At 41.0% G+C, this 25,051-nt stretch overlaps 1 protein-coding gene across 9 annotated transcripts in view; it reads right to left on the minus strand.

Annotated features, from left to right (window-relative positions):
- CADPS2 (calcium dependent secretion activator 2) overlaps positions 1-25,051 on the minus strand; it is a 441,065-nt gene that overhangs the window by 148,066 nt on the left and 267,948 nt on the right. For all 9 annotated transcript variants that reach the window (XR_014784449.1, XR_014784448.1, XR_014784450.1 and 6 more), the window contains exons 10-13: positions 23,875-23,983; positions 22,757-22,957; positions 18,746-18,882; positions 14,613-14,800 (exon numbers count right to left, since the gene is read on the minus strand). Coding sequence is in view for 6 of the 9 variants with exons in the window: in XM_084810861.1 (XP_084666987.1) it covers positions 14,613-14,800; positions 18,746-18,882; positions 22,757-22,957; positions 23,875-23,983 (635 nt within the window). In the remaining 3 variants the exon portion in view is untranslated. The remainder of the gene's footprint in view (positions 1-14,612; positions 14,801-18,745; positions 18,883-22,756; positions 22,958-23,874; positions 23,984-25,051) is intronic.

Raw genomic sequence — 25,051 nt, forward strand, 5'->3', positions numbered from 1 at the left:
CTGATCTGGATCAGGCCCATTGTGGGGAGGGGGGAAGGGTTAAAGCTCCCTCCACCTGCATGCTAGGGTCCCAATCCAGATCAGGGTCCCTGCACCTACTCTAGAGTAAAAGTGAAAGTAAGTAAGGTCTGTTTTGGCCCTAGGGCAAGGCCTTCCAGTGCTGCATCCTAATGGGTTTCAACTTGAACAAAAATGAAAGCCAGTTTCTATCATTCCATCCCACTTACCCAGAATTTCAAGATTGTTCTAATACAACCATGAAGCACAAACCAGTGTGGGGTTATGCAGATAGAAGCAGGCTCAGTTCATAACAACAGTGTGCAAAGTGCACCCCCTCTACTTTCCCACCATACATTCGTTCCTGAAGGGGAAAGTGAAATACTGCATTTGGGGACAACGTTGCGGTGGAGGCAAAACCTGCTCACTGTTCCTGATAATGTGTGCTCAGTCATCACCGACGGGGACACCTCTTGAGCTTGCCTGTATCCCTTGCCTCCTGAACTGACAAGTGTTCATATGTCAGACCAGCTCTTCTTCTTGGGGAGTGGGTCTGGAGAAAGGGAACAGAACTCTTCCCCTTGTTCCCTCTTCCACCTGTCAAACTCGATATGCTCCTGGCTAGTAATAACAATATTTAGCATTTATAGAGTGCATTTCAAGCATCCAAAGCATGTTACATACATTATCTCAGTAATCCTTACAGCAATCTTATGAGGTAGACTAGTAGTATCATCCTCATATTGCAGATGGGGGCCTGAGGCTGACAGAATAGTAGCTTGGCTTGAGGCCACCTCCTCAAGTGAGATTTGAGCCAAGGCTTTCCCAGTTCAGTTTTAGCCCCTTCTAGCTGGCAACTCTGTGGTCTGTATAACCACAGACTTGCTGATAGCATACATCACTGAGGTAAGGGAAGCATATAGCTATGCTCTCAGCTTAGAATAATATCAATACTATTAATACTACCAAAAAGCTCAGGAAAGCTTAAGAAGGCGAAATCCTATCCGAATGTTTTAGCAATCAAGAACTAAATGTGAGATGCAGGCTATCACCTGGTTATGCCATGATTTGCTGCACCAATAGGCACACAGCCATTTCCCCTTTTCTCTCAAATAATTTCTACTTGTGATCTTGTGAGGTGAGGGAGCTAAACGTGCTTTCATCTTTAAAAATAATTTTGAAGACAGCAATAACAGCAGAGATACATAAATTTCTATTCTCTTTCATAAATGTAATGTGAAAGAATGAGTAACTTCTCCCTTCCAGTGTATGCCATGACACTTTACCTCAGAGTTCTGACAGATGGAATGTGTTCAGATTTGGGTAAATTTCGCTGTCCGATTTGACTGTCAGGAGAGATTGCACTCTGCGGTGATAAAGCAAATACCTCTGTCATATTAAACCTCACTGTGGCATGTCACGTGTGTGACAGGAAAGAGCCAGAGGTCCCAATAGAGACAAGTGAGAAAGGTGAACCTCGAGAATGTCACCATCTGTCAACCTGCACTAAGAAGAGAATTGCTACGTTCCTAGCGAAGACCTCACAACTCGTCAATTCACTAACCGAGTTTGTTGCCATACAAAACTCCACTGACAACACCTATGATTTTAGAATAGTTTGATACATTTTCATTGGCTACATCATATCCTGTGCTGAGAACACCAAAGGGGAAAACATCCAGAAAATTTGCATAGTATGTAACCAAGATGATCAATCCGTTTTATGGAACCAGATGAAAGGGTGAAAGACAAATGTTATTTCCTCATCTAAACTTGTGAGGAATAAAGCTTAATATTATTTTTTGCAATGAGAGGTGGCAGGTAGCCAGGTTCTGAGACCCTTGCTGTGTTATCTGTAATGCTCCTTAACGGGTACAGTCCCTAAGGAAGGAATGGCACCTCTATGCAAAAAAGCGATTCAAGGTGTGATCGTGGTCTGACTCCAACATGTCCAGCTGAGAAATGCAGAAAAAAGAAAATAGCTTCTCACTGCATTCTCTTTTTCACCTTTTAGGTCCTTGTCCGCCATAAGAGCTAAGCTGCTGAGTTTATGCCTGAGTTGAAATGCCCCTCATGCTTTAATATTTTTTATGTGTTTTCTATTTAAAATTAACAACAGACTAGTATTGAAGGGCTTTCAAAACAATTTGAGAATTCAGGATATTCAGACACACTGATACACCAGAAGATTCCATGAAAATGAGGATAACTTCATGATACTCAGCTCCCTGAGAAGCTTTGAACACAACTCCTCAGAGCTCGATTGCACCCCTTTTCTCTCCTTCCCCTGAAAACTGCACTTCAGCATGCTTCCCTGGCATAAATGAAGATTAAGTAGGACTGCACTTAATCCTATTTAATCAGACATTAATGTGTAAGTGAGGATAAATGTTGTCTTCGGTTTTTGAGGGAGCATGTTTTCGTTTTGTCACTGACGATCCCAAGTTGAGGTATTTTGTAGATCTGAAGCTGGTGGCCAGGGTGAGCAACACAATTTTTATATCTGTAGTTTAGTACAGAGATTATGACCTTTTGTCTATGGGCCTCTCTACAAAGTAGTTTGTCTAAGATAGTGCAAACGTATGTGCTGTTGGTTTGCAGGACTTGCCCTCCCCCCCTCCCAACAGTTATTTCATTTTGCTGCCACTGCAAGTGACAGCAGCCGCAACTGTGTTGGCAGATTAACTACAATTTTGCATCTTACACCATGCTTCAGATCAACCATAATCCCAGGCCATGTGGGGGGTAAATGGCACATGCCACCAAATAATAGTGGAGAATATTCAGAGAAAATTCTGCAAAGTGGCCTTCTTTTACAGGGAGAGGGAGAGAAAAAGAAAATTGTAATTTTTTCATAGAGGTGCCATTCCTTCCTTAGGGACAGGTAAGGAGCATCACAGATAACACAGCAATGGTTTCAGAACCTTTAATGAGCTTCCGCCGTGCATTAAAAACGTGGTTGTTCAGGCAGGCATTTGAGGTGGGTTAAGGTATTTTAGAAAATGTTTTTATTGTAGAATTTTATTGTTTTAAAGTGTTTTATTATATATCAAGAAAATCGGATATCTCAAGGGAACGTTTTGTGCAAAGACAGGCATGATAAAGGACAAAGAAGACAGGGACCTAACAGAAACAGAGGAGATTAAGAAGAGGTGGAAAGAATACACAGAAGAACTATACAGGAAAGATCTTAATGTCCCTGATAGCCATGACAGTGCGCTCACTGAACTGGAGCTGCACATCCTAGAGAGTGAAGTCAAGTGGGCCTTAGGAAGCATTACTAACAACAAAGCTAGCGGAGATGACAGTCTTCCAGCTGAGCTATTTAAGATCCTAAAAGATGATGCTGTTAAAGTGCTGCACTCAATATGCCAACAAATTTGGAACACTCCACAATGGCCACAAGACTGGAAAAGGTCAGTTTACATTCCAATTCCAAAGAAGGGCAACGCCAAAGAGTGTTCAAACTACCGCACAATTGTGCTCATTTCACACGCCAGCAAGGTTATGCTCAAAATCCTACAAGCTAGGCTTCAGCAGTATGTGAACCGAGAACTACCAGAAGTACAAGCTGGGTTTCAAAGAGGCAGAGGAACTAGAGATCAAATCGCCAACATTCGCTGCATCATGGAGAAAGCAAGAGAATTCCAGAAAAACGTCTATTTCTGCTTCATTGACTAAGCTAAAGCCTTTGATTGTGTGGATCACAACAAACTGTGGCAAATTCTTAAAGAGATGGGAGTACCAGACCACCCTACCTGTCTCCTGAGAAACCTGTACTGCCATTCGGTAGTACAAAATATACTTGTACTGTTGCAACATTACAACATTACTGTTGCACAAAACATTACAACATTACTGCTGTACAAAATATACTTGTACTGTTGCTTCTTGACCCCCTAATGAGGGTCAAGAAGCAACGGTAAGAACCGGACATGGAACAACCGATTGGTTCAAAATTGGGAAAGGAGTACGACAAGGCTGTATATTGTTGCCCTGCTTATTTAATTTATATGCAGAGTACATCATGAGAAACGCCGGGTTGGATGAATCACAGGTCGGAATTAAGACTGCCAGGAGAATTATCAACAACCTCAGATACGCAGACGATGCCACCCTAATAGCAGAAAGCGAAGAGGATCTAAAGAGCCTCTTGTTGAGGGTGAAAGTGGAGAGTGCAAAAGCGGGTTTGAAACTCAACATCAAAAAAACGAGGATCATGGCATCTGGCCCCATCACTTCCTGGCATACAGAAGGGGAAGGAATTGAAACAGTGACAGATTTTACTTTCTTGGGCTCCAAGATCACTGCAGACGGTGACTGTAGCCATGAAATTAAAAGACGCTTGCTCCTTGGGAGGAAAGCTATGGCAAACCTAGACAGCATAGTAAGAAGCAGAGACATCACCGAGCCAACAAATGTTCGTATAATCAAAGCTATGGTTTTCCCAGTAGCAACGTATGGCTGTGGGAGCTGGACTATAAGGAAGGCTGAGCGCCGAAGAATTGATGCTTTCGAACTGTGGTGCTGGAGAAGACTCTTACGAGTCCCCTGAACTGCAAGGAGGTCAAATCAGTCCATCCTAAAGGAAATCAACCCTGACTGCTCATTGGAAGGACAGATACTGAAGCTGAAGCTCAAATATTTTGGCCACCAAATGCGAAGAGAAAAGTCACTGGAAAAGACCCTGATTCTGGGAAAGATTGAAGGCAAAAGGAGAAGGGGACGGCAGAGGATGAGATGGCTAGATAGCATCACCGATGCAATGAATATGGACTTGAGCACACTCTGGGAGAGAGCACAGGACAGGAAGGCCTGGCGTGCTATGGTCCATGGAGTCACGAAGAGTCGGACATGACTGAACAACAACAACAACAAGTACATCGCCCAGAGTGGCTGGTGACCAGCCAGATGGGCGATTAATAAATAAATAAATAAATAAATAAATAAATAAATAAATATTTTTTCTCAGAACAGCTCTACTCTGCAACCATGAGAATAAATTAGAGTACAAGAAGTTTATTGGCTTAACCCTCCCTGCCACAAAATACCAGCTGATATAAAAGATCTTCTGAACAGTTCCAAAAGATGCTCAAGTTTAGGCATGTCTTCAGTGAAAGGGGGTTCACAGGTTATGGAACAGATACAAATAAATGCCTCAAGAAACCATACACCTCCCATGGGATAATGGCCAAATCAGCTTGGAAAAAAATCCTCTCCTGTCCACAGATGATGAGACTGATCAAAACCACACCTTTGAGAGAAATTTTGTTGGGGGACACAATTTGACACTACACATCCTATGACTTTGTAACAGTCTCTTGATGACCCATAATTCACATATCATTCAACAACATGTCCATGTAAACAGTGCATAGTTGCATCTTGTATTTTGAAATGGTCTTTAATATTTCCGAACACCTGAAATACAGACATGCAGATAATTGGATTGACAACGCCTTTTACTATATTTGAAAATGATAGTTTGAACCCAGTGAAGCAGGAGGAAATATTAGGGGGGAAAGTTGTAGGAAAAAGCACTGGTGAGTTCTACATTAAATCAGAGGCTTATTTTGCAATACAAGTATGTTAATCAAGGCCCATATATAGTTGTATGCTATGTTTTTCAGGCAACCTTGAGGATTTAAAACCAGAATCTTAAACATGTAGTCCCAGACAGTTTGGTGGGCTGTGGAGAGCACAATTGTGATGGGGAAAACATCCCTGCACACAGAAGTCCCTATGAAAACTGCATTCCCTAAAGCCTGCTGAACAGCTGTTTGGGTGTGTGTATGTGATTTACATTGGGAGTATGGTAGGTGAGGAAAATGAATCCTCTCCTCCCTGAGTGCATGCCAGTTCTCCTCATGAATGTGTGTGTGTGTGTGAATGGGGGAAAGGCTGTGAGTTGAGTGTGTGAGGGGGTATGAAGAGAATGCTGATTCTGGCCATAGCCACTGCTGGCTCTGGCAAAGTGCACCAGCATGCAGCCCCTGACCCACTACTGCTGGGGTCTCCAATGTAATGCCCATGGGTGGAAACTAATGTGCCCCACAGACACCTCTTGGTGCCAGCTACGTTCTGTGGCCCTCCTCATGTTTTGTTTTATTTCTTTAGCTTTTCTATAATTATTTTTTTAATTGGGAGGCTGGCATGCTGCAAAGTGAAGGGCTGCCCTCCAACACTATCTTTATTGGGGTTCAAAAGACTCCACCTCTACCTTGCTCTTAGGTTCTTGGGAAAGTTACTTTTTCTTTTAATCTCACCTGTTTGCCTTCTGGGAGATGAGAGTGTGTTGTGACTAGTCATGCTTGGTAGCCATTTTATGAATAGGCAAGCCCCCATGGCAGCCATTTTGTGAGAGTGCCCACAAAACTTTCAAAATTCCAAATGTACCCTGGCCCAAAAGGGCTGGGGACCCCTGCACTACTGAATGTGGCCCTTGGAGGTAAACAGGACCAGGTTGCCTATGTCTTGAGGGTCCAGATTTTTCTTGCCAACCTGAAGCAAGTCAAAACTTAACTACTGAACACCACCTACTGCAAGAGCATGGATTATTTTTGTAACTGCTACATTCAGATCCACTGAGTAGTTCCCACTCTCAATTAAGAGAGGAACCTGGTGGCTCTGGACATTGGTTTTAGAATGTGCCACCAAAACTGTCAACATCTGAAAAATTGTGCAGTCTACATTTCACCACAACTTAGTATAAAAACAGATATAATATTAACACCTCACAGGGGTTGTAGTGCACATAACATTTTAACTGTTGTGGCAAGAAAGGCTGTGTACAGATTTAATCTAGCCAAATTAGCATTATTCTATATGTGCATCAAAATAGTTAAGGAGGACAAATGGATAAACACTCTAGGCAGAGTATTTACTGAGTACATCAGGGGGAATGTTTTCTTCATCCTCACAATATCTTAGATTAGGCAGGGCTGGCACAAGTTATTTTGCTGCCTGAGGCAAAATACAAGACGGTGTCTCCCCCCAATCCGCAGACCGGCAATGAATTGACTCTTACTTCAAAATTGTGACAGGACAGCGTCCTCGAGAGTTAGGTTATGGGATGCGGCACAGGCCACATGGCACACACAGCTCTGTCCCCTCCCTGCTTCTCTGCATCTGTTGCCTGAAGCAGCGGCCTGCCTAATGGTGGGGCTGGCCCTGGCATTACATTAGGTCCAGAAAATCATCTTCCATCTTAAATAACAGCTTAAATAACAGCAGCTTATTGGGGAGACACTGGAAACCAAGTAACCCCAGAATGACAATACCTTTTAACATAGAATAATTTGCTTTTTAGAGCATACTGCATCCATCAACCTTACATTAAATGCTGCAAAGAGTGTGGGGATGAAGTGGGATGGGGGAGAGGAGACAGAACAAGGGCATGGTGAAGTTGCCAAGATACATGGACTACAGAGAATGGATGTGCACAAGATGCATTACCATCCTCCTCCAGAACTACCATCTACATGGACTATTACGAAATGAAGGTTCTCTAGAATTAGTGTCATATGGCACGTATTATAACACCTAAAAACCTTCAGCTGCAAACCTGTTAACCGTCAGCCAGAAAAATATGGCACCAGTCCAGCCATGCTCTGTCATAGCTCAGTTTCATCACAAGATACCTACATTCATCTCCAGAAAGGCAATTCTTCCCCATGCTCTGGTATTTCCTTTTCAAAACAGTCAAGTATCTTATAGTTCAACAGCTACAGATTCTGTTCTTGTCTCCCCAGAAGGGATACTTTTAAAAACAATAAGGGGTGAAATTACAACATTTGTGGTAACAGGCTGAGTTGATTCCCGTGAGATGGCTTTCACCTTTATTATCCGTTTGAAGAATGTTCAATACATCAGCTTCTTCCAAAGAGAAGGAGTGAGACTCCAGCCGGGGGTGGGGGTGGTTCTTTGTCAATTCAACCTGCTTCTCAGCAGGGGGGAAAAGTCACTTTGCACTTCATGTATTTCCCACCAACATCATTTCAGAAGGAGGAGGACAAAATGGGAAGTCGCAGCATGAAAACTAGATACAAGATGAGATGATGAGGAAGAAAACAATAGCTCCTTTTCTGTATTTCGTACCTTCACTTAACCTCTGCTGCTACTGTCGAGATTGTCAAGACTATACTGTATTTACATAATTATCCCACTGCATGTATATTAGAAGTATACAAATCTAGGACTAAGGACAATAGTGAGAAGCAACAACAGCTCTGCTATCACTAAATTGTGGTTCTATCTTGGGAACTCTCTGCAGGAGACATATGTATATAAGAAGAAAAAGGGTGGCTTGAGTGGGAGGGGCACATTTCATGCAAGTTTCTCATCAATCAAGAGGCCCCCTTCTTTTGGAGATTGTTTGGGCCTTACTAGAAAAAAGCTGCAAATGTATTCTGTTTGTGATTCCTGGCTGGCTGACATAACCTACATAACCTGTATAGGAAGCACCTTCTTCAGTCTAAATAGACATAATTTGACCTTAGTGATGCCAGCAAATAGCCTAGTCCAAATGGCTAATTAGCATCATGACATCATGTCTTCATATGTGATCCCTGATTGGCTGAGCAAATCTAAGGAGGAATTACTTTATAATATTTGTTAAATATGGCTTGCATGGTCTTTGCCAGGTCATTTTTATTTCAGTTTTGTGTATGTGCAATGGAAGCTGAGAGAAATTGAGTGGCACTGGCAATATCACCAAACCCAAGACCAGTACAGATTGCACTTGGGTCTCCTGGGCCCAAGATTACCACTCTATCAGCTCGACCTGGGGAGTGAACAGCTTCAGACAACTCAACAGAAGGGCCAAGCCTCATGCTGCATCCGATGGCAAGAAACCCCTGGAGCCACTACTCTATTTTATCCTATGGAAAATTCCTCCCTGACTCCCAGTACGGCAGTTAGTCAAAATGCTGAGAATGAACAAATTTATCAGACTCATTCCAATGAAATTATATTGGTCAACTTCATATCACAAATGAAATGATGATTGCCAGCTTCATACCGATGGCAGACTTTATAATACTTACTGAATCTGGGCTTGCTAGGTATTTCAGCCACAGATATGACCATGGTGCCATTTATTACAGGAAATGCAGGCTATGCTTATTCCTCATCACCACTGTTGTCAGGTAATGGGGCAGAAAGCAGGTCCCTTTGAAGGGTTCATTGTAAGGTTCCACATCATATCAGAGAATCCACAAAGCGTTCTTGTCATCTAAAGTGGAATTTGTGTAACCACAGAACTTCTTTAGCAGTGACTGGTAGCTTGTTTGTGTAGATGCCTTGTATAGGCTTCCATTGTTGGGCTAGTGTCCAGTTCTGGATAGTCCTGCCCCAGGTCTCTCTTGACTGACATTCCAGTTGTCTCAACTTCACATTTCCATGCCACCCCCAAGACTCTAAGTACCTGTTCACCCTTGTGGGAGACTCTTGCCCTTCAGTCATCACTTAACACACCTTAGCACCAAGAAACGAGGAGGTCACAAGTCCTGGCTGAGATACAATGCTAGTTGATGGCTAGATGGACAGGTTTATCAAATCAGTTTCTTGAATCTGGACTTGCTCTCTGATCTCGTGCTTCCAGGCCTCATCTGTGATTACTTACTGCTTCTACAGATGCTTCAGCCTTGAATCCTTGGCTTAATGTTGGCTTTAACTAGACCTGTCTGCCTCCTGGTTCCTTGCAGATATATTATTTTCCATTTGAAACTTCAAAGGACTGATTCATTTAGTTTGGCTCTGTAAAGCCCAGACCTCCCTTCTAACTAAGTTCTCATACCTACCTGACTCTGTTTCTTGACCCAACTCCTTTCATATACAAAATATGCTTGCCTCTTTGGTTTGGGGTCTGGGAAACTCTTCATCTGGTCAGCTTACTGAACCATCCTGGTATTTCTTTCTGACCCACTCACTACTCCATTTTCTTGTCTAACATTCAGATTGTAAACCAATGATGAGAACACCCTGTTATTTAATATTAAACATAAACGTGAATTACTTGTTTTATGGAGTGGAAACATAACTTGCACTGCTATATTCCATGCTTTTGAAAGGTAGTATGTCTTAAATAGACATTGCCAGGCTGGTAACAGGGCCATGATGGCCCTCTTAACAATAGAATACACTGCTCATCTAGCACAACCAAACCATTTTATCACTGGGCCATAAAGGCCCTTTGTCTTGATGTTGTAGTCTTTCTCCTTGTCAGTCTGACTTAGAAAACTAAGATGTATAATCACGTATATCAGCCTAGAACTTTGACCTATCATGCATTGTCTGCGAAATTCTTTTCTCCCCCCTCTGTAATGCTGTAGATGAATGAGTGGATGTTATTATCTGTGTGTGCACAATCCTGAGTGAGCGCTTCTGTTTGTGTCCTTGACTTACCTTTCTTCTCTCTCCCTTTCTTCCTATTTCTTTTTCTCTTATTTCAGTATCTTAGTACCAGCCAGACCCTCTCTTTGCAACACTATTCTATTCTTTTATTTCTAAAACACTCATAATGCTGCACAAATACAGTGGTTTCAATAGGAGGAATACATACAGAGTGCTCACCACAGTGGAGAAGGACGTGCTCTCCGAGATTTCCACACACTGCATGCACTGTTGTCCTTCACTTAAGTTAATAAATAAAAGAAATATTTCTACCTTCCTTTTGAATTCTTGAAATAAGTTTGGGCAATTATCAGTAACATTGCACTGAACATTAGTACTGACAGGTTCAAAACCAGACAATAAATAAGGCTAGGGAGATAGCTGCATGGAGTCAGGCTTCCATGCAAACATTTCTATGCATGTGGCGGGTGGCTGAGGAGTTGGCACGGAAAGTATGCTTTTTCATTGTTGCCAGCAAAGGCCTTGAGATTTTGTACAGAAAAAGCAAAGCAAAGCTCATCTCCATTCACTGAATAAAACAGTATTATTGGAAAGGGGTGGAAATCAAGCGCATCTGATTTCTCTGAGAAACTCAGCTCTGCGAGGATGTCCTCTCTTGCACTCACCAATTTAAGTACTAACTATAGGAGGCAAGAACAAGACCCCGACAACAGAGCCAGTCTTTTTGAGTACCACAAACCAGACTCCTTTCCTTTATGTAAGCTAGCTATCTCTCCTTTATGTTAAATCATATATTGCTCCAAACTTTTATTATTAAGGTTCAAACATCTGCCTGTCTTTGCTGTCTTAGAGATCAGAATAAAATACTTGCAACTAAAGGAGCAATCCAAACCACCTGGTAAATGATGCACAGTCTTCTTAAATTCTTCATATATAAGCATGATCAGAGGAATCCAGGAAGGCACTGCTCATAAAGGGAAATTCTTCTGAAAACAAGGTAGTGGCACCTTGGATTGTGCTCAGAATTCCTAGGCCTTTGTTGAGAACATGAAATGGCACCAGACTATTACAAGTGAAGAGATCTCTTGAATCACTAATGCAGGTAAGGGGCGAAGGTCTCTCCTTTGGGTACACAGGAAGACACACAAATGCATAAACATTGTGATTTGTTGTGAACCATCCAGAGCTTTGGCTGTTGGGTGGTATAAAACTGAAATATAATAATAATAATAATAATAATAATAATAATAATTCTTATTCTTCCAGGTTTAACTTCATATGTAAAATTTAGTTTCACATAGGATCTTCAATCTGAAAGTTCCAGTTCACACACACATACAGCTGTCATTAGGCAAGCACCTTGGGAGTATGTGCATGGGCCACCATGCAGCAGTCATAAAGAGCCATGTACGTAGCCCAGTGGCCATGTATATACCCCCAGTGCAGAGACACTAGCTTTCAAACTGGCCTCTCTGCATGAGTAGAAACTACATGTAAAGCTGGTGGCATCACCTGTATGCTCACTTGAACACTGTTGAAGAGGGGCGTGAAGGAGAGTGTAAAGTGGCATAGCAGAGGTTAAATTGGGTGAACCACAGGCAGGATTTCTCACCTACCTTTTCAGAATCTGAGAACACTGGAATACACCAGCTTCTAGAGCAGGTCTGCACAGTGTGCGACCTCCAAGACAAATACTGTTCATAAGCTATGTATGGTGGCCTGTCAAGGCTTTATAAACCTCCTGTTGTGCTTGTTTTACTGCGTAGGATGCAAAAATTGTCTGCCAAGCATTACAATAATGTGATTGGTGGACTGGCGTTTGACTTGGGACATCACAAGTAGTGTAGGCCTGATTGAGAGGCCTAGAACGTTTACAGAATGCCAGAACCAGAAAGACTTGTAATGCTTCCAATAAATCAGCCCCAATCCCTCCATGGGGTCCACCTGCCTGGATCTCCAGATCCAATACTAAACGTCAGCTTTGGCCAGCTTTCCATGGCGATTTTAGGCAGAAGGCATGAGGACAAGTGTGGGAGGACAACAAAGGGAACAGACAATAGGTGAGCTTGTGCCTAATGGGGGAAAGGAGGACTGTAAGTGAAAAGTTAGGTCATACAGTTAAGGACAAAAGAAACAGATTGCCTTAAAGAAAAATCTGAAAGTGAGTCAAATTTGATATACAATGTTCATGTCATGAATTGCTCCTTTTCATGAATCCACTTTGCTGTATTGGAAACTTTAACTATCTAACTTGGTATATAAATAAAATTACGTTTTATACAATCGTAAACTCATCCCAAATCTGTCAACCTGCAAGGAAAATAAAAATAAAGATGGTGTGCGTATACTGGTGGGGTTGGGAACCGTTTTATGCCCTACAGCCACACTCTCATGGATAATGATCCAGGAGCCACATGCCAGCAAAGGAAGCCACTCAAAGCATCGTGGTCAAAGCAAAAAGTGGGGAGGACCACTCCCCCCACTCCATTCTTACACAGAACACATGCATAGTACACATCCATTCATCCACACATAAAACACATATTCATTCAGAGACACATAATATACATGTATCCATTCTCACACAAAACACATACGTAACACCTCCCCACTTATTCACACAACACATCCACATACATTCACACATAAACACACACACACACACACCATCCTGCCTCCCATTCATCCACTCACACTTGACACACAAATGGCTCTCCCCAGCCTGAGAAACACTAATTTTATCAGTGGAAACTCTGGACATACAACACCCCCCCACACACACAATGGAATGGAAAAACAAGTTGGCATGCCTGAATAATTCTTTTAAAGAAGTTGGCAAGACACCCCTTATCCTTTGGAAGTTTACTTTAGGTATGATTGAGCAGAACTTCTTAGCCTCAGGAGAAGGAGAGAAGAGGTTGGTGGAGTGCTTGCAGGATTGCTGTCAAGTGCAACCAATTAATACCAAGTGCTTCCAGAACTACGCAAGGAGTGCTGACAGCAGTGGAGGGTGGCTGAAGATCCTGGAAGCGCTGGTCATTCTAAACACTCAACACTATATTAAACCCAAAATTTTATATTCTTGAAACATGTACATAGATTTTTAAAAATGCTTTTTCCTACCAGACATTAATATGGAAACATATGCTGAAAGGATTAAAACAAGGTTACCTAAAGCCAGCTGCCCCATGGGATGAAAGTGCACCAGTTCTTTGAAGCATACAGCCATGGCTCTCTTACCTTGTGCCCCACAAAATTCAGGCCTTTTATCAGACAAGTCCTAATTATACTCTCAGAAAAACTGAAAATTTCTTGGAAAGAAAGTCCATTTATTGCAATTTATTGTGATTGTGACAGAATTCAGTCTATTTTGGAAATGAAGGACAAGTCCTAGAGGGCAGGAAAGCAGCATGGGCTAGGATGGAGAGGGCAATGAGGCCAGAGACCACCACAGGAAGTTTTTGGAGTCAACCCACCCAATCCCCAAACAATTGAAGCTTTGTCCAAGGGTATCTTGAGTTTCAGAATATTCAAACAGTGCATACACATTTCAGTTTCAAATTTTACTTTATAAACCAAACAAACATAATTAGCACTGCTTCCAAATTTAGCTCAAGGCAGAGTTCAGTCTGGATTTTGAGAAGTTGAATCAAAGCAAATATGAAAAGCAATTCATTCTTGTAGCATCTTAAAAAGGAGCACAATCTATGATGGATCTGGGTGGCTTTCCCTGATGTGCTGAGCACTGTCAGGCTTCAGAAGAGGTCTTAGTCATGGGTGTAGGTCAATGATAACATCAGTTCACACTATCACCCAGAGATCACCAATAGGGCCAAAAGTAATCTGCATTCCTGTAACAGGTCTACAGCTCTTTGGAAGGCATACACTTTCTACCTCGGTGGTGTCTCCCAAAGTAGTGATGTGGCTCATACTACTATGAATGGATTGTTCCCAGACCCCACTCTGTTATGTGTTTGTGGGTAAGTATCTCCCCTTTACTTTCTATGGTGTTCATGGGGAGACATGCAGCAAACATGCCTGCAGGATAAAGCGAGAAATGCCCCTCAAATATTTTAGACTGAAGCCCTCTTTTGTAGAAAATGTTTTATTGCACTCCAGAACCAACATAGATGTTTTGTATCAACTGAACCCCTTTGATGCTTTGCTATATAGTGAGTGGGAGAAGCTGAGTCTAAACACACTGCTCGTTTCCCCTAATGTAGACTAATGACTTTTTGCTGCCTGTCTGCATATTAAAATACCTGTTGCCATGAACATGAGAAGCACAAAAGGCAAAGCTGTAATGGAGCAAGGTTGGGTCAATGACAGCGCCATTTTCTGAGTGTTCCATCAATTCATTCAAATAGCAGAGATGGCGATGACAGCCTCTCACACCGTAACGAGCACAATATTCATCTAGCACGAAGACTTGGCCTGGGCTAAACCAACCCTGTAAAAGATGGGGAGGGGAAAGTGTTTTAATGAATCTGGACTGTTCTTTTCTTCATTTTTTTCAAATAAAATTCTCACAGAGAAATAAGCTTAGAATATTCAATTTTGCATTGCAGTATACAAACCTTTCTAACTCATTATATTTTAATAGGTTTAATTCCAACAGTGCTCATGCATTAAAAATGGCCAGGCTACAACAATCATTAGCCTGAAAATGGAAAATGTCATGAATTTTTGTTGTTGCTGTTGGACTAGTTCGACCATAAAATATTCCACAATATGTGTATCCAAAATACATATCCGTCAAAATGTCCAAAATTGTTTTCCATACATTTTCTCAAATACAACAAACTGGGGAAGGGAGGATAGTGTTCTTTTGTGTGGAAAAAAATGTACAGGAAGAGTAAAGAGGAATGGTTTGGAAAAGTTATGTTATGGGAGCGAAGACAACAGAGATACACGTAGCACAAGAGAGACTGAACTGGACATGAGAACAGCCTAAATCACTTACTGACTTTGACCCTAGCTTTCAGTGGTTAAAGAGGAACAAATTGCCTGCCCCCAGGATACCCCAGCACTTACATCTAAAAGCCAGAGTTTGCATCTAGACTGCACATCTTGCAGTCCAGCACTGGGCCTACTTCAGCAGGAATTAGTAGTGGAGCTGGGTGGACTGAGACCTATATTCTCTGGACGAAGGGAGTCAGAGGCATGCGCTCTGGGGAGAGGTGCATGCTGCAGGACTCTTGGTGCATGTGCTGATGCTCAGAAACAGCAGACAAAAACGAAATACTGACCCTACAGGAAGGCAAGGAAGAAAGAGCCCAGGAAAATGAAGACCCTTGGGAAGGCACTACACTGCATGACCATGAGGCATGGGACGCTGAAGAACAGTCTATTAGGACCCAGGACCCGAGTCCTCTCGGAGACACTCAGGCACCTTCAAAAGCCAACTTATTTCCATAAGAACAGCATAAATTCTTGTAGCATCTTAAAAAGGAACACATGTATTATGGCATAAGCTCTCATGGACTAAACACGTCAGATGCTTGTGGTGCTCTAGTCCATGAAAGATTATGTCGTAATATTTTTTTTAATTTTTAAGGTGCTACAAGACTCTTTGTTAGTTTGCTGCAATAGGCTAACATGGCTATCCCTCTAAAAATTATTTTAATAAGGGAACTGCTTTTCAGTAAAGGGAACATATACAATGAAAGATGCTCTCTTATCTATAAAACCACAACTTTAAAGTGTGAAGAATAATTATCTCTGGTTCTGAGTAAATAACATTTTAAAGTAGGGTTAACTTGTAATTTTCAGTAGCATACTTAATTTGACAGAGCTGAAAGATAATGGCTCCTTGATTATGGAACACTCTTCTTCATAATAATTTCAAAAGCTGTATGTGCTAGACACATTTACTGTACTACTTATGTCAGTAATACAAGCAGGGCTTGGCTATCTACAATGAATAGATCTATTAATACTTTATTCTGAGCAGTGCAAACATGTTTGGAAGCATAAGAATAATAAAAAAAAAAGCCCAAGGAGTTCTTCCCAATTCTTGCACGAGATTTTCCAAGTGTTTTTTCTCTCTCACACACACAGCCCTGCTAGCACAACAGAAAGCTATGAGTGTTTAGTTAGGTAATGTCGTGGTAATACCTTTTTTATTTTATAATTGCTTAGAAGCTCCCCACTGTCTACTGGAGAGTCCAATAAAGGATTTTTAGTATTGCTAATAGTTTTAATCATAGGTTATGTTTAAATCTAATTGTTGGATATTAGGCTGGTTTTATTTTGTGGAGAAATGGTGCATGTAGCTTATACATTATACATTAAATTCATTTAATTTACTGAAGTGCAAAAGACATACTTTTAAAAGGTATTTTCAGCATATGCAGATTGAAAGCGTTCTGTTCAAATCATGTTAGGTAAAATGAAAGAAATGTATCCAAATTCATCTGACAGAAGAACTTCTACTATTTATTAGTTGGTATCTGTGTAAGGGCTTTAAGGGTGGCCAATTTCCCATAGTAGAAACCCCCTATCTTTACAGAAAAATTGTAAGGATTAGAATGAAGCCCCCTTTCCCTCCAAATGCCATTGATAAGGAGGGCCACAGCACAGTGGTAAAGTGCATGCTTTGCTAGAAGATGGTCCCAGAAGATGGTCTCAAGCCACAATATGAATTAAGTCTGGGTTGCTGTTGAACTGTGGGTTGTTACTGAATTGTGGGTTGTGTTGTGTAAACCCAGCCATGCTAATAGTTTGTTAACTTTGAACAACCCATGAAGAGAACCCATGGTTTGTTGATGGGTTGTGAATGCAGGTTATTTGTAGTTAACAGACCACAGTTTGTTTAGCGTGGCTGGGTTCACACAAAACAACAACCTACAATTCAGTAACAACCCACAGTTCATCAACAACCCACAGTCAACCCATACTCTGGCTTGTTGTGTTGTGTGAACCAGGTCAATGTCAACAATATTAGGCTAGATGGACCAATGATCTGACTCAGTATAAGGCAGCTTTCCAACATTCTATGTTTCAGTAGCACATTTGGGTATCTCTCAAGCCCCACCTAGCGAAGGGCAGTGTACAGGTACTTACACTCACTGATTGATACAGGAAAGCCTGCACAGACCCTCCTGTTCCCATAGCAGCCCATGCTCCGTGTTTGTATATATCAAGCACTGGGGAATTAACAGGGCTCTGGGAAGCCCAATGAGAATTCTTTTGCAAGAAGGCACTGAGCCCATATTTTCCACCAAAGATGTTTTTGAAATTCCAAATGTAGATGTTATGAACATGTCTCTACAAATATGCATTATAATACAGGTACGCTTGTCAGGGAGCCAGGATTGGCTGCAGATCCCTGTCAAGCATACACTCTGTGATGAACCTGGCTTCGCTGCTGCATAATGTGTGAAATGGCCCTTAATTCAAAATCAAAAACTACCAATTTAAGAGATATGTGAATAAAAGATGCATCAAGCAGAGAACTTACACTTCAGTTAATGGACAGACCTCAAATTGCACTAGATTATGTGTAGAAGAACAAACATCTTTCAAGATACTCCTAGCCTCCACTCTTCTCATGAGTTGGATCATTTTTCTTGGACGGTTCTTAAGTTTGTCATTTTTTATAAACAGTTTTATTGAGGTTGTGATCCTGTATTTTGTTTTATTAGCTGGCAGATCATAATAAATGTACTGTGATTATAAGCAAAGCAAACTAGGCAGCCAAGTCAAAGACTGATCGATGTGTAAGGATGTAAGCATGGAACGTGCACTCTGTTTCCTTTTTTTCATTTAATTGATCTTGATTATGCATCCTCATGATTGGAACCCCCACTCCCCAAATGCTCTTCACTTTCTTTTGAAAATTAAAAACACTGAGTTTACAGACTACCTCTAGAATGGTAAGTAATTTATCCAGGATTTAAGCCTACAAAGCTAACCTTGACTCAGCTGAGTACAAGCACAATACCTCTATTTGCCTCCCCCCCCCCATTGTCTTGATTCTATTTTTTGGTTTCTTTTCCCTCCCCAGTCCATAAAAGAGAAGTACAAGAAAGACAACATAATGCTTGACATCTGGCAAACTGGATTTGTACCTTAAAATGCCTGTACAGGTGTTAGCAAATCCGACCACAGAGGGTTTCATATTTATTAAAGCCTTCTGTTTTTATTCAGCCCTCCCTAGAGGGGCTCATAAACCATGGTTCAGAGTCAGTTTGAGTCTATTCTTTTCTGTATTGAGTGGCACAGCAGTAGCCTTCAAGTGTATAATTTTCAAATTTGAAGCCAATCGATTGAAATCCTTTATCCCAACCTCATGCACAGTTATTAAATGAGTCTGAAAGAAAAGACCACTTTGCAACAACTATTTCTCACTTTTTCTCTTCCCCGCTTCTTTTATTCGAGCCTTTTTACTCACCAAACAAGAATAGGAATCATTCAATCGGTGATCCAAGGTCTGCCTCTGAAGTACTCTAAAGAGTGCAGCATGGTCAAACTTGCAAGGATTAGCAGAAATAAACTCATCCATGCCATGTTTCTGAGCACGATCTGCATCTGATTGTAGGGAAGGAGAAAGCATGTGGATGGCCCCACTTTAAGACTGGCTTTAAGTTTAATGGGAGAATAGCCTTATTCAGGAACTCCCCTCCCTTCCATCCCTCACCCTCTCCCTGATAAACACCTATCATAATAAAATCTAAACAAATAACAATGGTTTAAATATAACCATGGATATAACATAATTTTTAACCAGACAGCAGAAGGAAAAAAAAACCCTTTTCATATGCTGGCCAAATCAACTGCAAAAGTTACCCCAAAGTATCAGAATGAAACAGAATGAACAATCCATTCTACTGTGTTGCAAAAATAATGCAGGGTTTATTCTAACACTGTAGACTTCTGCTGTGCCTCTAGAAAACCCAGTTGTAAAAAACAGTGGCAAAACAGAGACTTTATTTCTGGGGTGCCTTTCTCACAAGGTACGAAGTGTAAAGCTGCTGAATACAGGACACTGTATCTATTTAAAACGCACACACACAAACATTTGAGCAAGCCTGTGCTTATGGGCATTAAGAAGATGTATATCACAGGCCAAAGTAGCAAACAAACATGGCTAGAAGCCCATTTCCCAAATGGCAAACTGGAGCAGAAATGAACACACAGGCTTATGAGGGGTCATTTCCAGCCTTTTTCTTTTTTGCTTGCAGCTTTTAATGAAACAAACATAATGTAGTAATGGCAAAAAGCTCCTCCAACCTTTCAGAATAGACTAATGAAACTAGGAGCAATATTTTTTTGTGTAAATTATATATAACATACCATCTTAAATGGCACTTCAAAGACCCAAATTTATTGTTATTCAGAGATTGCATCTTTCAACGCCTTTAAACCCCGCGGGTTTATCAAAAGACAAGCTCTAGTGATTGCTTTCGTTAATGGTATGTTTTGTCAAAATCCTCAATGTGAATTGTCTACCAAGTATGGACAGAAAAAGCCTTACAGTAGCCAAAAGGACTAGTTATCCATTAGCACATTAGCGCACTTAGATTCCATACGCAGCATTGAGGGCGAATAGTTTGAAATCAATTCAAAAATTGACTTAACCCTTACAATAAGGTCTTTGCTTCTCTTTGTTCCTTTAATTTCAAATAGAGGTCTTTTTATGTTCATTACTAGAAACGATGCATCCTAAATGTACTTTTGAAAAAACTGCATAGTACAAGTCTAAAATTTCTATATAAAAGGAGACAAAAGTTTATTGATTATACCCAATTATAGAGTTAGGTTCATAATAAAACTCCATATTGATCTGTGGGTATGATGCTAACATAATCAGTCACATTTAGAAATTTAGCCCCAGATCATATTGATCCATGTCAAGTCCAACTTTCAGCTGTATTTGCAGATGGAAGAATTATTTAATTCAAGCTGAAGGATCTGCAGCATCACATCTTGAAAAGATGCACAAACTAATTCATATCACTTGGCTCTGCATTGTCAAGGCAAGAGTCACATCCATGTGACAGATTTCACCAAAGTAGATATAGCAACCAAACAGTGTGACAGTACATTGAAGGTTTAAGGTATGAGATTATCATCTGCAGAAACAGCAGTATATTTTTCTAGAGTTTAGGAAGCAACACCACGTATGATTAAACACCCTTTAGGCTGCAGTCCTTTGCACAGTTAAATCCCATTGAAGTCCTATGACAAATAAACATATACATGATAGCAAGTTTGTACCCAAAGGGAGCACTCCTAATCCAAGAGTAAAAGTACATTTTATGCACAATTTACATGGCCCAAACAACTCTAGATGTTAAATAATGGAAACAAATGAGAATTAGCTTTAAACTGAACAGCATTTTATTTACAATAAAGTTTTGATCAGTTTTGTATTAATTTCCTATTTCTAAAAACCTTCCCCATATTCAAACAATACTAAGAAGGGGTATTACACTTTCTCAGTTACTGTTTGTTGTATAAATATCTGCTATTATCTGATGGTACAGAAAAGAAAAAAGAGAGCAGTGCTCCTTTGTGCTTTCTCTCTCCCTTGCATACAAACTCAAGTAAGACCTTCTAAAATAATTTGTAGCCTTGCTCTTTCCTTATATTATTTTTTCTTTACCTTTTAAAAATAGAAAAATGCACAGTAGTTTACATGTTTATTATCTTTTTTAAAATCAGTGTATTTATTGTACAATGTTATGCCATTAAAGCCTTGACTTCTTGTTAGTGTGGACTCATGCACTTGTAATGGAGTTGCATGGACATATTTGGATTCCACATTGGTACACTGGCCTATGAGAATAAGCCTTGAGAACCAGTTGGAAAAATACAGCAAAAAATTAAATATAATCTGGAATTCTTAACAAAAAGAGAAAGAACCCAATCTACACTCAGGGTTTGCAATGGGTGCCGTTCCATAAAAGCTGCAACTTTCATTGTGTCTCTGTTTTTATGACAGTTTATAGAATTTGCTTGGTATTTCATTCAGCTGACTTCATGATGGGTCACACAACAGGAGTGGAACAGAGTCTGAGAGTCCACATCTTGGCCACAATCTTGACATAGGAACACTAGCAAGAGTAATGGGATTATCCTCTTGACTCACCCGCCCCCCCTTCCCAGTACTGCTGGTGTGATAAACCATGAAGTGATTGCATGAAGCAGAAGTCTGCTGGAAAAATATCAGCAGCTACTGGCAAATAACCAAGTGCACATAGGAGGCACATCTTGATGGAAAGAAGGCAGCTCTGCAAAATGACAGGAATCCTGGGGTTGATAATTGCCAAGCGAGACCATTGGTTCTTGCACCACTTACTTTGATTCCTCTCATAATACACACTTAGGTGTTTGAATCTCTCCTCAGCCCTTTCTTCTGCGAGACTGCAGCAGGGATCAAACCCAGTATCCATTTAATGCTAAACTTGTGTAAATTTAACTATGGCTCCATATGCAGTCCTTTAATCCTAGTCTATATGGATGGGTATATATGGGACTGGAAGGAGAAGGGTGTGTGTGTTATGGCCTAGGCCTCTGGGAGACTACAAGGTTCCTTTCAGAAGCCTCCATTCTGACTGTTCCATTGGTTAGGGGAGTGAGGTTCTAGCACAGCAGATCCCTTCCTCCAGCTAACATTATCATTGTTATCAGAATCCCAAGAAGAGAAGCTTGCCGTGTGGAGTTCACCACCAATACAAAAATGGTGTCCATTTGGTGTGGTGTTCTGAGCATTGTCTAAAAAGAATCACTGAGGAGCCTGTGTGGACCATTCCTTCTACCTATTATGCTGTGGAGTTGGCTAGCTGGCATGGCTGGAATGGAAGTTCTTGCTTCTTTCTCTGGATTTCTCCCCAGCAAAAGGTTGTTTGCAGGCTGGTGCTGCAGTTACAGGCTATGTTTGAGCTGTGTGAGGATTGAAACCCCTGTCTGACAGGAGACCTGGACAAATTGCAGCTGCAGACATCAGTTACTGTTCTCCTACGCATTGATCTGGTTGAAGCATCACACTCACAACTCCTCCCAGTCAGGAACCATACAACTATGGTACCTTGCTCTCTCCTTAACTGGGTGTAGTTCAGGCTGAGGGTTGTTATGACTGCACCAACCAGTCACTGCAGCCTCTGGGTGGATGTTGCGCAGCTGCTGAGCAATGCAGTAAATCAGATCCAAAATAACTATTATAAATCCAATAAAACCACTGAAAGAAAAATAATCCTTAAAAAAGTAGTTTCCATGGGAATCTGTATTTGAACTTTAACAATATCAACTGCACATTTTTAAAAGTAACACAACAGCAGTAATGAGCTACAAGTCAGGTGTTTCATGGCTATTAATGACACAAACTGTCAGGAAAACTCAGTGTCAATATTGATTAATTATGATAATGAAATTCTGTAAATTAAGAACAAAGTAAACTTACTCAGTGATACATCTGTGTGGATATTGCTTCCTTTTGAATTCATCTTCTGTGCTTGACTTGCGGGAATGGGCTTATAAGACTGACCTGTTGCTCTGTACATTGCTTGAACCCACAGGATTCTATCTTGCTCATCATCACTGGCAAATATCACAGTGTCACCTTCTTTTACAGCATTGAAGAACATCTGACCACCTTGGAGGCCTGCAAAATTAGGCAAAGTCAGGGCCTACTCAATCTCTTTTGTTGACTGAGCTGAAATTAACAATTCTCCCTTTCATATCTTCTTGTATGCAAGGAAGGGAAATTTTGCTTCTTCCAACATCCTCCTAATTCCATTCAACAAACTGAATAGAGTGAAGGGAGCAGGACACACTTACCCCCTACCTCAAATCATAGTGACAACAAAGTATAAAGCAAGAGATGAACTGTGTTCTCCCTTGCGGGTATTTCTGGTTGTAGCCTCTTTTCTCTGGACCATAGAAACAAACACTCAAAACAACAGTCTGACACTTGCATGTGGGTTGGGGGATTGTGTTCCCCCTTGAGGGATTTCTCCAGTTAACTTGGAGCCTCTGGAATCCTGCTGTCCCTGGCAGCTGCCTCTATTGCCTACTGTGTTGAGTTGGTCCTTGCAAAAGTGAAATGCTAAAGCACAAATGAAAGAACTCTATTATGTCTTTTATTAAAGCCGCAGTTACACAGACTTACTTGCTTTCCATTTAATGCTGATGGGGAAAAATGAGCCTTTTAATCAGTTAATGATATCAGTTGTTTTAATTATGTAAGATAATAGATAGACTTATGACTCAGATCTGCTAAAAACGAAACAAAAAAACCCCCTATACGATTTGTTGGTGGGGAGGAAGGGTTTAATTTGATTCCAATAGGATCAAGAATGGAACAAGAAAAGAAACCAGGTCACAGAATGCTACAAATATTTTTATTGTTAGGGGACTTTGGAAAAAGAGAAACAACCCCCTCACCAAACGTTGGTGTGATAGTTGCAAATTCAAGTAGTTTTACTTAACAACTGTGAACAGCTGTGTTTTGCATGGCTATATGGAACAATTTGCACGAATATTTAGTAACTACTGAATAAGCATTACACATCAAAATACCTGGATGAGGTGCTGTATAGTCCACAGTGTATCCTTCAAGCTGCATTAACTCCTGAGGCTCAGATTTCTTCTCTCTGTAGCTGCACATGGCAAAGGTGTATTGGCTTACCTGAGGTAAAAAAAAGTTCAAATTAGCTACAGTTCATTACATCATATTATAATTTACCCCTTGGAAGACTGGTAATATACCACACACAGTTCACTGTGGTATGAGTAATAGCCTAGCTATGAATACTCTAGTTACAAATTACTTTCCATGTAGCTGAAAACGAAGATGCCCTATCAATTGTGAATAAAAATCTGAAATGCATACCACACATAACAAATCAGTGTTTCATATGTTTTCCAAAAATACAGGCATTTAGGGCGCAATCCTATTGGGGACCTCTTAATGGAAATTCATTGAGAATCACTTACAGCCTTTCTCCACTTTTTCCTTAAATCGGCTTTGGTTTGTCAGTGGCAAACTAAGCTGAAAAAAGCAGACTATACCCCTTCCAAACCAGCTGCTTTCACAGGCCACATTGCACTCTAATCTGCCTTACTTTGGGGTGGGGTGGGCAGAGTCCTGCCAGTCAAAAAGAATGTCATCAACCACATATAATAAGCTTGGTCCTGGCCCCCTTATTTTGCCTGCTCAGGGGAAGGAAATGTATTATAAGGGATATCAGGCATCCAGAGAAAAGGAGCACAGCCTTTTCTCTGAAGTTTCCCTACATCCCACCAACAAGTGTGCTTGCCAGTCTCCACAGTCTGCCAGTCTCCACAGAAATGAGACTCCCATGTCCCTACTGTGAGATAGAACCTTACAGCAATATCGTGCATACGGAGCCATGGTATACCACCATATTGCTAAAGTGCTAAAGCAGGGGAAAACCTCAGGTGTGGCTTTCACGCTTTAGCAGTATAGTGATTTAGCTGTACGGTGACTTAGCAGCATAGCAATTTAGTGCTATAGCGATTTAGCTGTATGGTGGCTTAGTCGTATAGCGATTTAGTGCTATGGCGACTTAGTGGTATAGTCATTTAGCACTATAGCTAATAAGTGATTTAATGATTTTGGAGGCTTAGCAGTTTAGAGACTAAGGGCGCAACCCTATGCATGTTCTGACAGAAAAAAGGCCTACAATTCCCAGCGTGCCCCAGCCAGCCAGGCTGACCACGTTGGCCTTTTTTC

The sequence above is a fragment of the Heloderma suspectum genome, chromosome 7 (assembly GCF_057233095.1).
Source record: "Heloderma suspectum isolate Gila_16-S chromosome 7, 16-S_ref, whole genome shotgun sequence".
Classification (NCBI taxonomy): domain Eukaryota; kingdom Metazoa; phylum Chordata; class Lepidosauria; order Squamata; family Helodermatidae; genus Heloderma; species Heloderma suspectum.